An 11,619-nucleotide genomic window follows, 5' to 3' on the forward strand; every position below is an offset into this window, starting at 1 on the left:
ACGATGTGAATGAATGGTGGAACAGACATGAGACCAAACAGCCACTCCTGCTCCTATCTCTCGTGCCGGGAACGTTCCCAACCCACCCTCTGCCAACCCTCCCCTTGCACCCAAGCTTTTGCCTTTATTCACGGTAAAGTGAAAATAACAAATGCTGTGAACAGGCAGTAGATCGGCCAGCACCTGTGGAAGGGGAACGGTTAACAGTTCGGGTTCAGCCACAGTAAATGTGCGCGGGCCCCGAGAGGGATGAGGTGAGCTGACCACACTGTCCTTTGTCAAGCTTGTTAAAATAAAGCTGATCCCACTGAGACTCCATCAGCTGGTTCTTTCTCGCCCCTATGCATTACCTCTTCCTGTGTTGTTGTTTTAACCGCCTTCCAGCACCGCTGGGTGTGAAGACCTACTCCACCCCCAGGGGTTCAGCCCGTGAACCGGCCCGCCTTGGACGGTGTGGGTACCAGGACTGTGTGCGGCTTTGTGCGCGTATACACGGTACGATACGGCGGTGGGGTCAACCGCGCATTCCTCGCCCCCGCCGCTATCCCTGCCCTGCTCGGTCTCCAGACTGGATTTCACCGTCCCGTCCCGGGGTTTCCCTCCCCTCTCCAGTCGGCGGAAGATGCAGGGCGCAGCAGTGGGAAGCAGGGACTGTACGCCCAGTCCCGGGAAAGGTGGGCTCTTTCCCCCATTGGACGGTCTCTCGCCGCACGGGCTCCCGTGCGTGGGGTAAGAATGACGGGTTTGGGGCAGGAGTCGGCGGGGAGCCTTTGGATTTGCCCAGGGAGTGCTGCCGAGGGACCCCCGTAAGCAGTCGGATCCTGGCGCTGCATGTGAGCGCCGCGCTCGGTATTCCCTTGAACAGGATTCTCCAGCTTCGACTGCCAGCTCAGCCAACTGCGCATATCAATAATGGATGAGTCGAGGACCTGGATGGATGCGGGGGCGAGCAGCCTGCCCGGGAACCCCGCACAGACACAGTGACGCATGACTCGCTGTTCACACGGTAGCAAGCAGGTGCCCGCGGCTGGAGCGCGCAGCCGCACTGCAATCTGACTGCGTCTAAAGCCAGGGCTGGCAACGCGCCAGCTGTAGCAAGGAAAACAGTGCAGAGAGTTAGCTGGGCAATACGGTGTTAGTGCTGGGAGCTCTGACTGTTGGGGCAGTCTGACTGTAGTGAAGAGAGTCCCCCTCTGGGGGAGTCTGTAGTGAGGAGTCTCTCTCTGGGATAGTCTGACTGTGGAGAGGAGTCTCTCTCTCTGGGGTAGTCTGACTGTAGAAAGGAGTCTCTCTCTCTCTCTGGGGTAGTCTGTATGAGGAGAGTCTCTGTGGGTAGACTGTAGCAAGGAGAGTCTCTAGGGATAGTCAGATTTAGTGAAGAGAGTCTCTGGGGGTTGTCGATATTGAGGATAGTTTATCTGGGGTAGTCCGACTGTATGAGGAGTTGACTGTAGTGAGAATCTCTGGGGTAGTCTGATTGTAGTGAGGCGAGTCTTTCTCTGGGGGAGGTTGACTGTAGTGAGGAAGAGTCTCTGGGGTAGTCTGACTGTAAAGAGAAGACTGGGGGTAGTCTGACTGTACTGAGGAGAGTCTCTCTGTGGATAGTTTGACTGTAGCGAAGCCATTGTCTGACAGTCCTGCGGATACTCTTCATACCAGCTATCTCTCCTCTTCACTGTCCGTTCTGATGTAGGGTGGGGGGAAACAATTCCTCCCCCTCCTCCCACAGATGCCGTCCGACCCGCCGAGTTTTCCTCCAACAGTTTGTTTTTTGAGCCCTAGGGTGTGTACAGTGTACAACGGTCGTGATGGATCCTGAAAGGAGGAGACCCCCAACTTACTGTACCGAGGGATTCGGTCTGACTGTCCCAGGAGTGCTGTGTTGGCGGGGGGGAGGGGGGGGGTTCAATCCATTTGTTTTGAGTACCGACTCGAGCGGCGACCGCGTACATTGAAAGCAGATTCCCCTGAACCTGCCAGCCGGGGTTCGCACCGCCCAACGCAGCTCTACGTAAATTGGGTGTCTGCAGTGATTTAATGGGAATCGCGGGGGCTGCTGCAGGAAAGCCGGAGACTGGCATAGGGACCGACAGCTGGCAGCACACTGACTGGGAACTCCCTCTCACAGCGCACAGGCTCCCTCATCTCCTCCTCTCCTTCTCAAGCATCCATCCCTCTCTCTCTTTCTGCCTCCCTCTCCCCTTGCCCCGTTTCACCCCACCTCCCTCTTTCTCCCCCTCCCTCCCTTATCCCCTTCCCTGCCTCCCTCCTTTCCCTCCTCCCCCCCGACAGTGTTTTCTGCCTATAGCTGCTTATTTCTGCTTCTGTTTCCATTCATTATTTATTGATCAGGAAATAGGAACGTGGGCTATCAGAGTTGGGATCTCTGTCCCAGCTTCCGTTAAGATGGTCGCTGATGCGATCTGTAGGAATCCCGTGCTGACAGAGCCGGCAGTCCCGCCTCACGGGGTGTCTGAGACAGCGCCCACGCTCCGCAGTTGGGATTAAATGTGAAAGTTTGGTTAATATTCATCCTGCGTGTACAGGGCGAGGGAAGGAGGGAGGAAATGGGAGAGAGGTTGAGAGGCAGAGCGCGGGCAGAAGGAGCACGGGGGGCACCAGGAGCTGTTACATAAACCCCGCCGGCTCACGTTCCAGTCCGAGCACCAACACAGGGCACCACTGACCTCCGCACCAGCACCAAACCACAACGCCGCTGCGGCCAGGATCCCGTGGCCGCCGGGACGGGGGGCGGGAGCCTCAATGGGACGGAGGCGGGGCCGGGTCCCGACATGGAAGGGGCGGGGTTTCAGGGACCGAGTCCCGTCAGTGGTCGGGCGGGACAGGGTCCGGGTTCCGGCAGACTTTGGGAGCTGGACTGGGCCGCCGGGATCCCCGGGGCTCCGGAGTCTCCTTGCCCCAGGCCCTGCCCCTGCCTGAGCGCCAGGTGATTGGCAGCCGCCGGCGCCGCTCGGCTCCTCCTCAGCCTGCCCGGCGGAAGCTCCATATTTGGTGCGGGTCCGGGACCCGCCGGATGCCCAAATATGGTTCGGGGAGCGGCGTGACCAAATTTGGGCAGGCGGCGCCCGGGGGCTTCCGGGAAGCTCCCCCGGCAGGCGGGCAACGGGGGTCGAAACCAGGCGGCGGGCGGAGGTATCCCGGCCCGTGAAGGGGTCTCCCTGCCCGGCCCGGGGCTCCCCCTCCGGCCGCGACGTCACGGGGTGCCGGCGCTGGAACGGGCGCTGCCCAAACATGGGCTTCCTGCGCTCCATATTTGGGCATGTACGTCAGCGGCGGGGCGGGGCCGAGCCCGCTAAATAGCGGCGGCTGCCGGGGAAAGCATTCATCCCGCGGGGAGAGAGCGCAGCGGAGCGGCTTGGAGCGGAGCGAGGAGGAGGAGGAGGCGGCGGCGGCGGCGGCGGAGGAGGAGGAGGAGGAGGAGGAGGAGGAGGAGGCGGTGCCCAGCCTGGCAACCTCTGCCCACCGGTCCCGCTCTGCCCCCGGAGCCCTGCCTATAGCCCGCCAGCGAGCCAGAATGGTGACCAAGGCGGAGATCAGCCTGCCGCCCCTGCTGCCCGAGCCGCTGTACCAGGCTCTGGACTCTTACCCGAAGCTGGACGATGTGATGATGACGGGCACGTTTGTCACCGCCTCCACCGACCAGCCGTTCTATGGGGAACCCCTCGAGCAGTTCGAGCATCTGCCGGCAGGTGAGTCCCGGCCGCCCCGCGGAAATCCCTCTCCGCACCCAGCACCGGGCGGCTCTCCCTCAGCCGCAGTCCGTGCAGCGCCAGCGGACAGACCAGCTGCCTCCCCTTCCCCCAGGACTGTCACACGGGGGATGTGCGGTGTCTGCTCCTATGCCGAGGACGCGCAGTGAGAGGGCAGGGAATACCTGGGGAAGACACAGCACTGACATGCACAGGAAAATCCAAACGCGGGCTTGCACGCAGATTCGGGCACCACGCACGGGCAACAACTCGCCGAAATAAACAAGAGGCGCACACACATATACACGGAATTGATGAGGCTCAGAAAGATACACAGGGAACTACACACAGCAATGAACGAAGTGCAGTGAAATATACAGACAATGAATATGGGACTCGGAAATATACCCCGAATGGACAAGAGGGAATCTACTCAGACCGGGACCGGTACACAGAAATAAAGGAGCTTGATGAAATAACACAGAAATGGACAAAGGGGCGCGGAAATAAACGAGTACAGTGATATATACACGTGAACTACGGCCACAACCAAGGGCTGCTGAGAGATATATACACAAAAAATAAAATCTGGACACAAATCTCCACAGCTAAACACGCAGAATGAAATAAACACAAACAGTAAGTGCAGCGAAATGTACACAGAAATAAACAAAGGGAGAAACCCCTACAAGATCTAATCCTCGAGCCCCACCAACTTGTGGTAATTTCAGCTGTCGAGGCCTTGAACTCTAAAATTCCCACCTTCAGCTGCTCCGCTATCCCTGGGCATTCCGTAATACGTTTTTGACTAAGTATTGGGTCGTCAGTCCCAGTATCTCCATACCTAGCAGTTTGTTTCAATATCCCTGTGACAATATTAAAAGTGCTGCAAAAACAGAAGCTATTCCCCAACAATATAGTTACCAAGACGAGAATGCAGTGAAATGTTTCTCTGTGTTGACAGAGGCACATTCCCACAAATACAATGTAGATATACATGCAGAAATATACACCTATTACATAATGTCAGATCTATCTTCCTGGTTTGTTATAATGATGCCTGTTTGATGCAATTGATTAAAATGATTTTGTTTTCTCTTCCCAGACACGTTCACGGATATTTCACCCAGCGGAGATAAGTCTCTGATCGAGTCGTATGCAGCCCAGAACTGCAGGCTTCCATCGGTCACTTACACCGGCCGCTTCTCACTGGAGCCCGCTTCCAGCAACAACAGTCTGTGGCCCGAGCCGCTCTTCAGCCTGGTCAGCGGGATCGTTAGCATGAGCGCACCTTGCTCAAATACGGCCTCGTCCAGCCAGCCCATCAGCTGCTCCGTCCAGCAAAGCCAGTCCAGTGCCGTCTACTCTGCCCCTTCCACCTTCACCAACTCCAGCTCCGATATCTTCACTGAGGCACAGTCTCCGGGCTTCCCCAGCCCCGGCGGCTCTGTCCAATATCCTCCTCCCAGCTACTCCAACACTAAGAACTGCAGCTCAAACTTCCAGCTGCCAATGATCCCAGACTATATGTTTTCCCAACAGGAAGACATCACTATGAGCAGCTCTGAGCAAAAACCTTTCCAGACACTGGAACCCAGAGCTCAGCCTTCTCTCATTCCACTGTCCACCATCAAAGCGATCGCCACCCAGACCAGCTGCCCCGAGCTCAAGAACATAAATACCTACCACTCTCAGCTGATCAAACCCTCCCGGTTAAGGAAGTACCCCAACCGACCCAGCAAGACCCCGCCTCACGAGCGGCCGTACGCCTGCCCGATGGAAACCTGCGACCGGCGCTTCTCCCGGTCTGATGAACTCACTCGCCACATCCGGATCCACACCGGCCAGAAGCCCTTCCAGTGCCGCATCTGCATGAGGAACTTCAGCAGAAGCGACCACCTAACCACACACATCCGCACACACACCGGCGAGAAGCCTTTCGCCTGCGAAATCTGTGGCAGGAAGTTTGCAAGGAGCGATGAAAGGAAAAGGCACACTAAAATCCACCTCCGGCAGAAGGAGAAGAAAGCTGACAAGGCCATGTGTATTTCCAGCTCCAGTGCCCCGACAGTTTCCTACCAGTCCCCTGTCACCAGCACCTATCCCTCGGCAATAGTGAGCACCTCCTTTGACTCCTCGGTCACTAGTGGTTACCTTTCTGCAGTAGTGAGCACCTCCTTTGACACCCCTGTCACCAGCACGTATCCCTCGGCAGTAGTGAGTACCTTTGACTCCCCTGACACCAGCACGTATCCCTCCGCAGTAGTGAGCACCTCCTTTGACTCCCCTGTCACCAGCACGTATCCCTCCGCAGTAGTGAGCACCTCCTTTGACTCCCCTGTCACCAGCACGTATCCCTCCGCAGTAGTGAGCACCTCTTTTGAGTCCTCAGTCACCAGCACGTATCCCTCCGCAGTAGTGAGCACCTCCTTTGACTCCCCTGTCACCAGCACGTATCCCTCCGCAGTAGTGAGCACCTCTTTTGAGTCCTCAGTCACCAGCACGTATCCCTCCGCAGTAGTGAGCACCTCCTTTGACTCCCCTGTCACCAGCACGTATCCCTCCCCAGTGGTGAGCACCTCTTTCGACTCCCCAGTCACCAGCACTTTCCCTTCAGTGACTCCAGCTTCCTCAGAGATGTCATCAACCCTTACACCAAGGACAATTGAAATCTGAAGTTGTTGGCATCTCCAGAAATGGACATGTTTTTATATAAATAGACCACCGTGCTATTGTGTACATGTTGCCAAGCTGTACCCCTCTCAGCGTCTGCAGGTACGGTTGCCTAATTCGAGGGGGGTATGCCTTTTCGTGATCCATCCTGTATTGCCTGGAACTGACAGGGGAAATTGGTAAATGTCTCTATCGTGCAATGCTGTCATCGATCCCTTTAAACAAATGAGATGCAGTTGGAATGCCTTGCTGCCAGCATGTACCGGAGATGTTCTTTATGCTGGGGAAGTTCCCTGGTGGTTGCCAAGTGGCTGAACTTTGCTTTGTCCTTTGGTTGGTTTTAAAGTTCTGATAAGTCTGTGTGCCTTTTATGTGCAGCTTGCTAACATGTATTTCTGTTAGTGGATGTGACGCATCAAAGCCTTAAAGGTGAAAAGGAAGACATGGTCACTAAAGGCACTTTGCAGTTGGAGGGAAGGGAAGAAATGCCAAAGCATTTCTCTCGAAAGTAAGCAAAAAATATCTAAAGTATATTTTTGTAATCTGTGTAAATAGATTCAGAGCCAGGATGTTGCTGTTACCTACCGAGTAGGCGGTGTATTTTTTTGTATGTTCTCAATTTGCGTTTAACTGGTGGATACATTTCAATGTAGAGTGTTTGTAAACGGAGCACCTGCCTGTTCACGCTTCTTACACAATGGAATGCGCTTTACTGCCGAGCGGATATTTGGTGTACAATATACCCTGAAGAAAAATAAATCTTTAAAAGATTTCTCTTAAGTTTGTTGGGTTATGGCTATTTTTTTTAGAAAATGGAATCCTTCAATCAAAGTTTTGCTTAGCAATCAAGTGCTTTCACTCTGTAGAGAAGATGTTTTTGCTTTATCAATATATTCTTTTTGATAACCCAAACATCTATTAAAAAGAAATTCGATCTCAAAAAGCATACTTCCCAGTCAAGTACTTTCACTTTCCAAACAGACACAGTTTCCAAATGAATGCATTCTCTCCCTCAGCAGAGACAGTTACTCCTCAGGCATAACTATTCACTCCACAAACCATCAGCAAATTAAGAGATACAGTTGCACACTGTCTGACCTTTCCAAGCTCTACAATGGCTAACAATGAAAGATTCAACCACCAGTTGCATAATGTAGATGTACTCAAAGATCACACTGTCAATTGTACCATGCACATATAATGCCATACCTTGGGAATCAGCATAAAAGTGTTGGTTAGGCACAGGAAACCGGTTAAATTACTGCACGTTGGTGTGGTGAGATGCAGTTGGAATGCTTTGCTGCCAGCATGTACCAGAGGTGTTCTTTATGCCAGGGAAGTTCCCTGGTGGTTGCCAAGTGGCTGAACTTTGCTTTGTCCTTTGGTTGGTTTTAAAGTTCTGATAAGTCTGTGTGCCTTTTATGTGCAGCTTGCTAACATGTATTTCTGTTAGTGGATGTGATGCATCAAAGCCTTGAAGGTGAAAGGGAAGACATGGTCACTTCAGGTGGAGCTGCTTGAAGTGCAAAGTGCCACAGTGGCAACGTTTGTGTTCTGCCCATTTGCAGGGTGAAGCTTGCTATCTGTGCAATGTGGAGCAGGAGAGTCCAGAACACACAGAAGCAAGTCCTGACCAAAAGGGCCCAGAAGTCTTCTGGAAGCAACTCTGACCATTCCCATATGGAGAAACACTGATGTCACAACAACTGGCTCTGATGCACAGCAGCAGAGGATAGAGACAGCTGCAGTGAAAGCAGACTCAATAGGTGGGGTACAGGTAGGAGAATCTCTGGCTGCAAACAAGACCCCACAATGGTGTGTTGCTTCCCAGGTGCCAGGGTCAGGGATGTCCCTAAGTGATTGCAGTCATTCTCAAGGGGGAGAGTGAGCAGCCAGAGGTCGTAAACATTGGTACCAATGGTATAGGTAGAAAGGGGAATGAGATCCTGCAGAGTGAATATAGGGAGTTAGTAATGGGGTTAAAAAGAAGAACCTGAAGGGTAGTAATCACCACACACCAGTGAGGATAGGAATAGGAGGACAGGCCTGATGAATGTGTGGCTGTGGAGCTGGTGCAGGAGGAAGGGATTGACTTTTGGAACAATGGGATCTCTCCTGGGGCAGAGGTGACCTACACAAGAATTGCACTTGGAACTGGAGGGGGACCAATATCCTGGCAGGGAGATTTGCAAGAGCTACTTGGGTTTATATTTGTCTTCCAGGTGGGTTGGACCCAAAGTAGTGGTGTAACTGATGGGAAAGCTGAGGCAAGTAATGAAGTTAAAGCAAGCAAGTTCACTAGGCAGAGGTAGGACAGGGAGTGAGGAAGGTCTGATAGACTAAACTGCATTTATTTTAATGCAAGAAGCCTGACAGGTAAGACAGATGGACTCAGGGCATGGATAAGTACATGGAACTGAGATATTATAGCCATAAACAGACACATGGTTGGGGGAGGGGCAGGACTGGGAGCTCAATGTTCTGAGGTACAAATGCTACAGGCACGATCATGGTGGCAGTAAGGGAGGAGGGAGAGCTGCATTTTTGATTCAGGGAACATCACAACAGTACTTAGAGAGGATATTCCTGGGGGATCACCCAGCAAGGCTATAAGTGTGGAACTCAGAAATTTGAAGTGTTATATAAATAACACACACAAAATGCTGCAGGAACTTAACAGCATCTATGGAGGGAAATAAGCAGTCAACGTTTTGGGTTGAGACCCTTCATCAGGACTTCATCTGCTGCCTGACCTGGTGAGTTCCTCCAGCATTTTGTGTGTGTTGCTCCAGATTCCAGCATCTGCAGAATCTCTTGTGTCTACTAAGTAGTGGGTGATCACTTTGATGGGACAATGTATTATCGGCCCCCCCCAATAGACAGCAGGAATTACAGGAACAAATATGTAGGGAGATCATTATAGGGAGAATGTGGAAGCTTTAGAGACGGTGCAGAGATTTACCAGGATGCTGCCTAGATTGGAGAGCACATTTTATGAGGATAAGTTGAGTGAGCTAGGGCTTTTCTCTTTGGAGCAAAGGAGGATGAGAGGTGACTTGATAGTGGTGTACAAGATGATAAGAGGCATAGATTGAGTGGACAGTCAGAGACTTTTTCCCAGGGTGAAAATGGCTAACACAAGGGGGCATAATTTTAAGGTGATTGGAGGAAGATATAGTGGGGAACGTCAGAGGTAAGTTTTTTACACAGAGAGTGGCGGGTGCGTGAAACGCACTGCCGGCAGAGGTCGTAGAGGCATTTACATTAGGGACATTTATGAGACTCTTAGATAGGCACATGGATGCTAGAAAAATGGAGGGCTATGTGGCAGGGAAGGGTTAGATAGATCTTAGAGTAGCATAAAATGTCAGCACAATATCATGGGCTAAAGGTCCTGTACTGTGTTGTAATGTTCTATGTTCTATCACAGATAGCTAGAGGAATAATAGGGTTGTAATATAGGTAATTTTACCTTCCCTAATATTGATTGGGAGTTCCATTGTGCTAAGGACTTGGATGGGGCAGAGTTTGTCCAGTTTTCTCAAGCAATATGTAGAATGGCCTGACTAGGGAGGGGGCAACCCTGGACCTCCTTTTGGGAAATTAGGCTGGGAAAGTGGCTGAAATGTCAGTGGGGAAAGCATTTTGGAACCAGTGACCAGAATTCTATTAGTTTTAAAATTAGTATGGAAAAAGATAGTTCTGGACAGGAACTTTCAAAGGTTGATTACGAGAAGCTGTTTGCAGTAAAGGATGTCTGGCAAGTGGAAAGCTTTTAATAATGAGACAGGGAGAGTTTAGAGCCAACGTGTTCCTGTTAGAGTGAAGGGCAAGGGATTAGGGAACTCTGGCTGATGAGGGATGTTGAGACTCTGCTCAGGAAAAATGAGGCATTTGTCAGGGATAAGCAGCTGGGATCAAGCAAATCCCTTGGAGCACAAGGGAAATCAGGAGGGCAAAAAGAGGACATGAGATAGCTTTGGCAGGTAAGGTAAGGGAGTGGATGAGAATGTAAGTTGGCAGATAACACTAAAATAGGTGGTATCATGGACAGTGAAGAAAGTTATCAAGAATTACAGTGGGGTCTTGATCAGCTGAGTAAGTGGGCCAAGGAATGGCAAATGGAGTTTAATTCAGAGAAGTGCAAAGTGTTGCGTTTTGGAAAGGCAGCTCCTACATAGTGAATGGTAGGGCCCTGGAGAGTGTTGTAGGAAAGAGGGATCTTGGAGTTCAGGCACATGGTTCCCTGAAAGTGGAGTCACAGATAGACAGGGTGGTGAAGGAGGCTGTTGGCAAGCTGGCCTTCAGTCAGGGCATAGATTATAGGAGTAAGGAGGTTACGTTGCAGATGTTGGCAACAAGATGCTGGTGAGGCCACACTTGGAGTAGTGTGTTATGTTTTGGTCAGCCTGCTATGGGAAAGATGTTATTAAACTGGAAAGATTGCATAAAATATTTACAAGGATGTTGCCAATACTTGAGGGACTGAGTAAAAGGGAGCAATTGGACAGGCTAGGACTTCGTTCCTTGAAATGTAGGAGACAGAGGGCTGATTTTATAGAGGTGTATAAAGTCATGAGGGGCATAGATAGGGGGAATTCACAGTCTTTTCCCCCCAGAATTGGGGAATCAAGAATTAGAGGGCATAGGTTTAAGGTGAGATGGGAAAGATTTCATAGGAAACTGAGGAGCAATTTTTTTTTACACAGAGCACGGTAAGTATATAGAATGAGCTGCCAGAGGAAGTAGTTGAGGCAGGTACAATAACAACTTTTTAAGGACAGTTGGACAGGTATATGGACAGAACATAAAACATCAAACAGTACAGCACAGGAACAGGCTCTTCAACCCGTGATGTTGTGCTGAACCAATTAAGCTAATGACACGTAATCCCTTCTGCTTGCACATGGTCCATATCCCTCCATTCTCTGCACATTCATGTGCCTATCCAATAGCCTCAAATACCTCTATCTTATCTGCCTCCACTACCACCCCTGGCAGTGCATTCCAGGCACTCACCACTCTGTGTAAAACAAGCCTGCCCTGCACATCTCCTTTGTACTTTCTCCCTCTAGTATTAGACATTTTGATCCTGGGAAAAAGATACTGCCATCTATCTATGCCTTTCATAATTTTATAGACTTCTATCAGGTCTTCCCTCGCCCTCTGCCGCTCCAGAGAAAACAACCCTAGCTTGTCCAGCCTCTCCTGAGAGCAATGCCCTCTAATCCAGGTA

General features: G+C 51.4%; 1 protein-coding gene across 1 annotated transcript; it reads left to right on the forward strand.

Moving 5' to 3' along the window:
- Positions 1 to 3,265: 3,265 nt before the first annotated feature.
- LOC127569016 (early growth response protein 1-like) lies at positions 3,266 to 7,163 on the forward strand. Its single transcript, XM_052013272.1, has 2 exons — positions 3,266 to 3,710; positions 4,816 to 7,163. The coding sequence occupies exons 1-2, from the start codon at positions 3,281 to 3,283 to the stop codon at positions 6,384 to 6,386; spliced, it is 2,001 nt and encodes a 666-aa protein (XP_051869232.1). The 5' UTR covers positions 3,266 to 3,280; the 3' UTR covers positions 6,387 to 7,163.
- The last annotated feature ends 4,456 nt before the right edge of the window (positions 7,164 to 11,619 follow it).

This window comes from Pristis pectinata, chromosome 4 (assembly GCF_009764475.1).
Source record: "Pristis pectinata isolate sPriPec2 chromosome 4, sPriPec2.1.pri, whole genome shotgun sequence".
Lineage (NCBI taxonomy): Eukaryota > Metazoa > Chordata > Chondrichthyes > Rhinopristiformes > Pristidae > Pristis > Pristis pectinata.

Bases quoted from the DNA above. Each gene is read 5' to 3' on its own strand.
- LOC127569016 (XM_052013272.1), top strand. From the start codon at position 3,281: ATGTACGTCAGCGGCGGGGCGGGGCCGAGCCCGCTAAATAGCGGCGGC. The intron at 3,711-4,815 runs GTGAGTCCCGGC...TTCTCTTCCCAG, and splicing joins GTTCGAGCATCTGCCGGCAG to ACACGTTCACGGATATTTCA.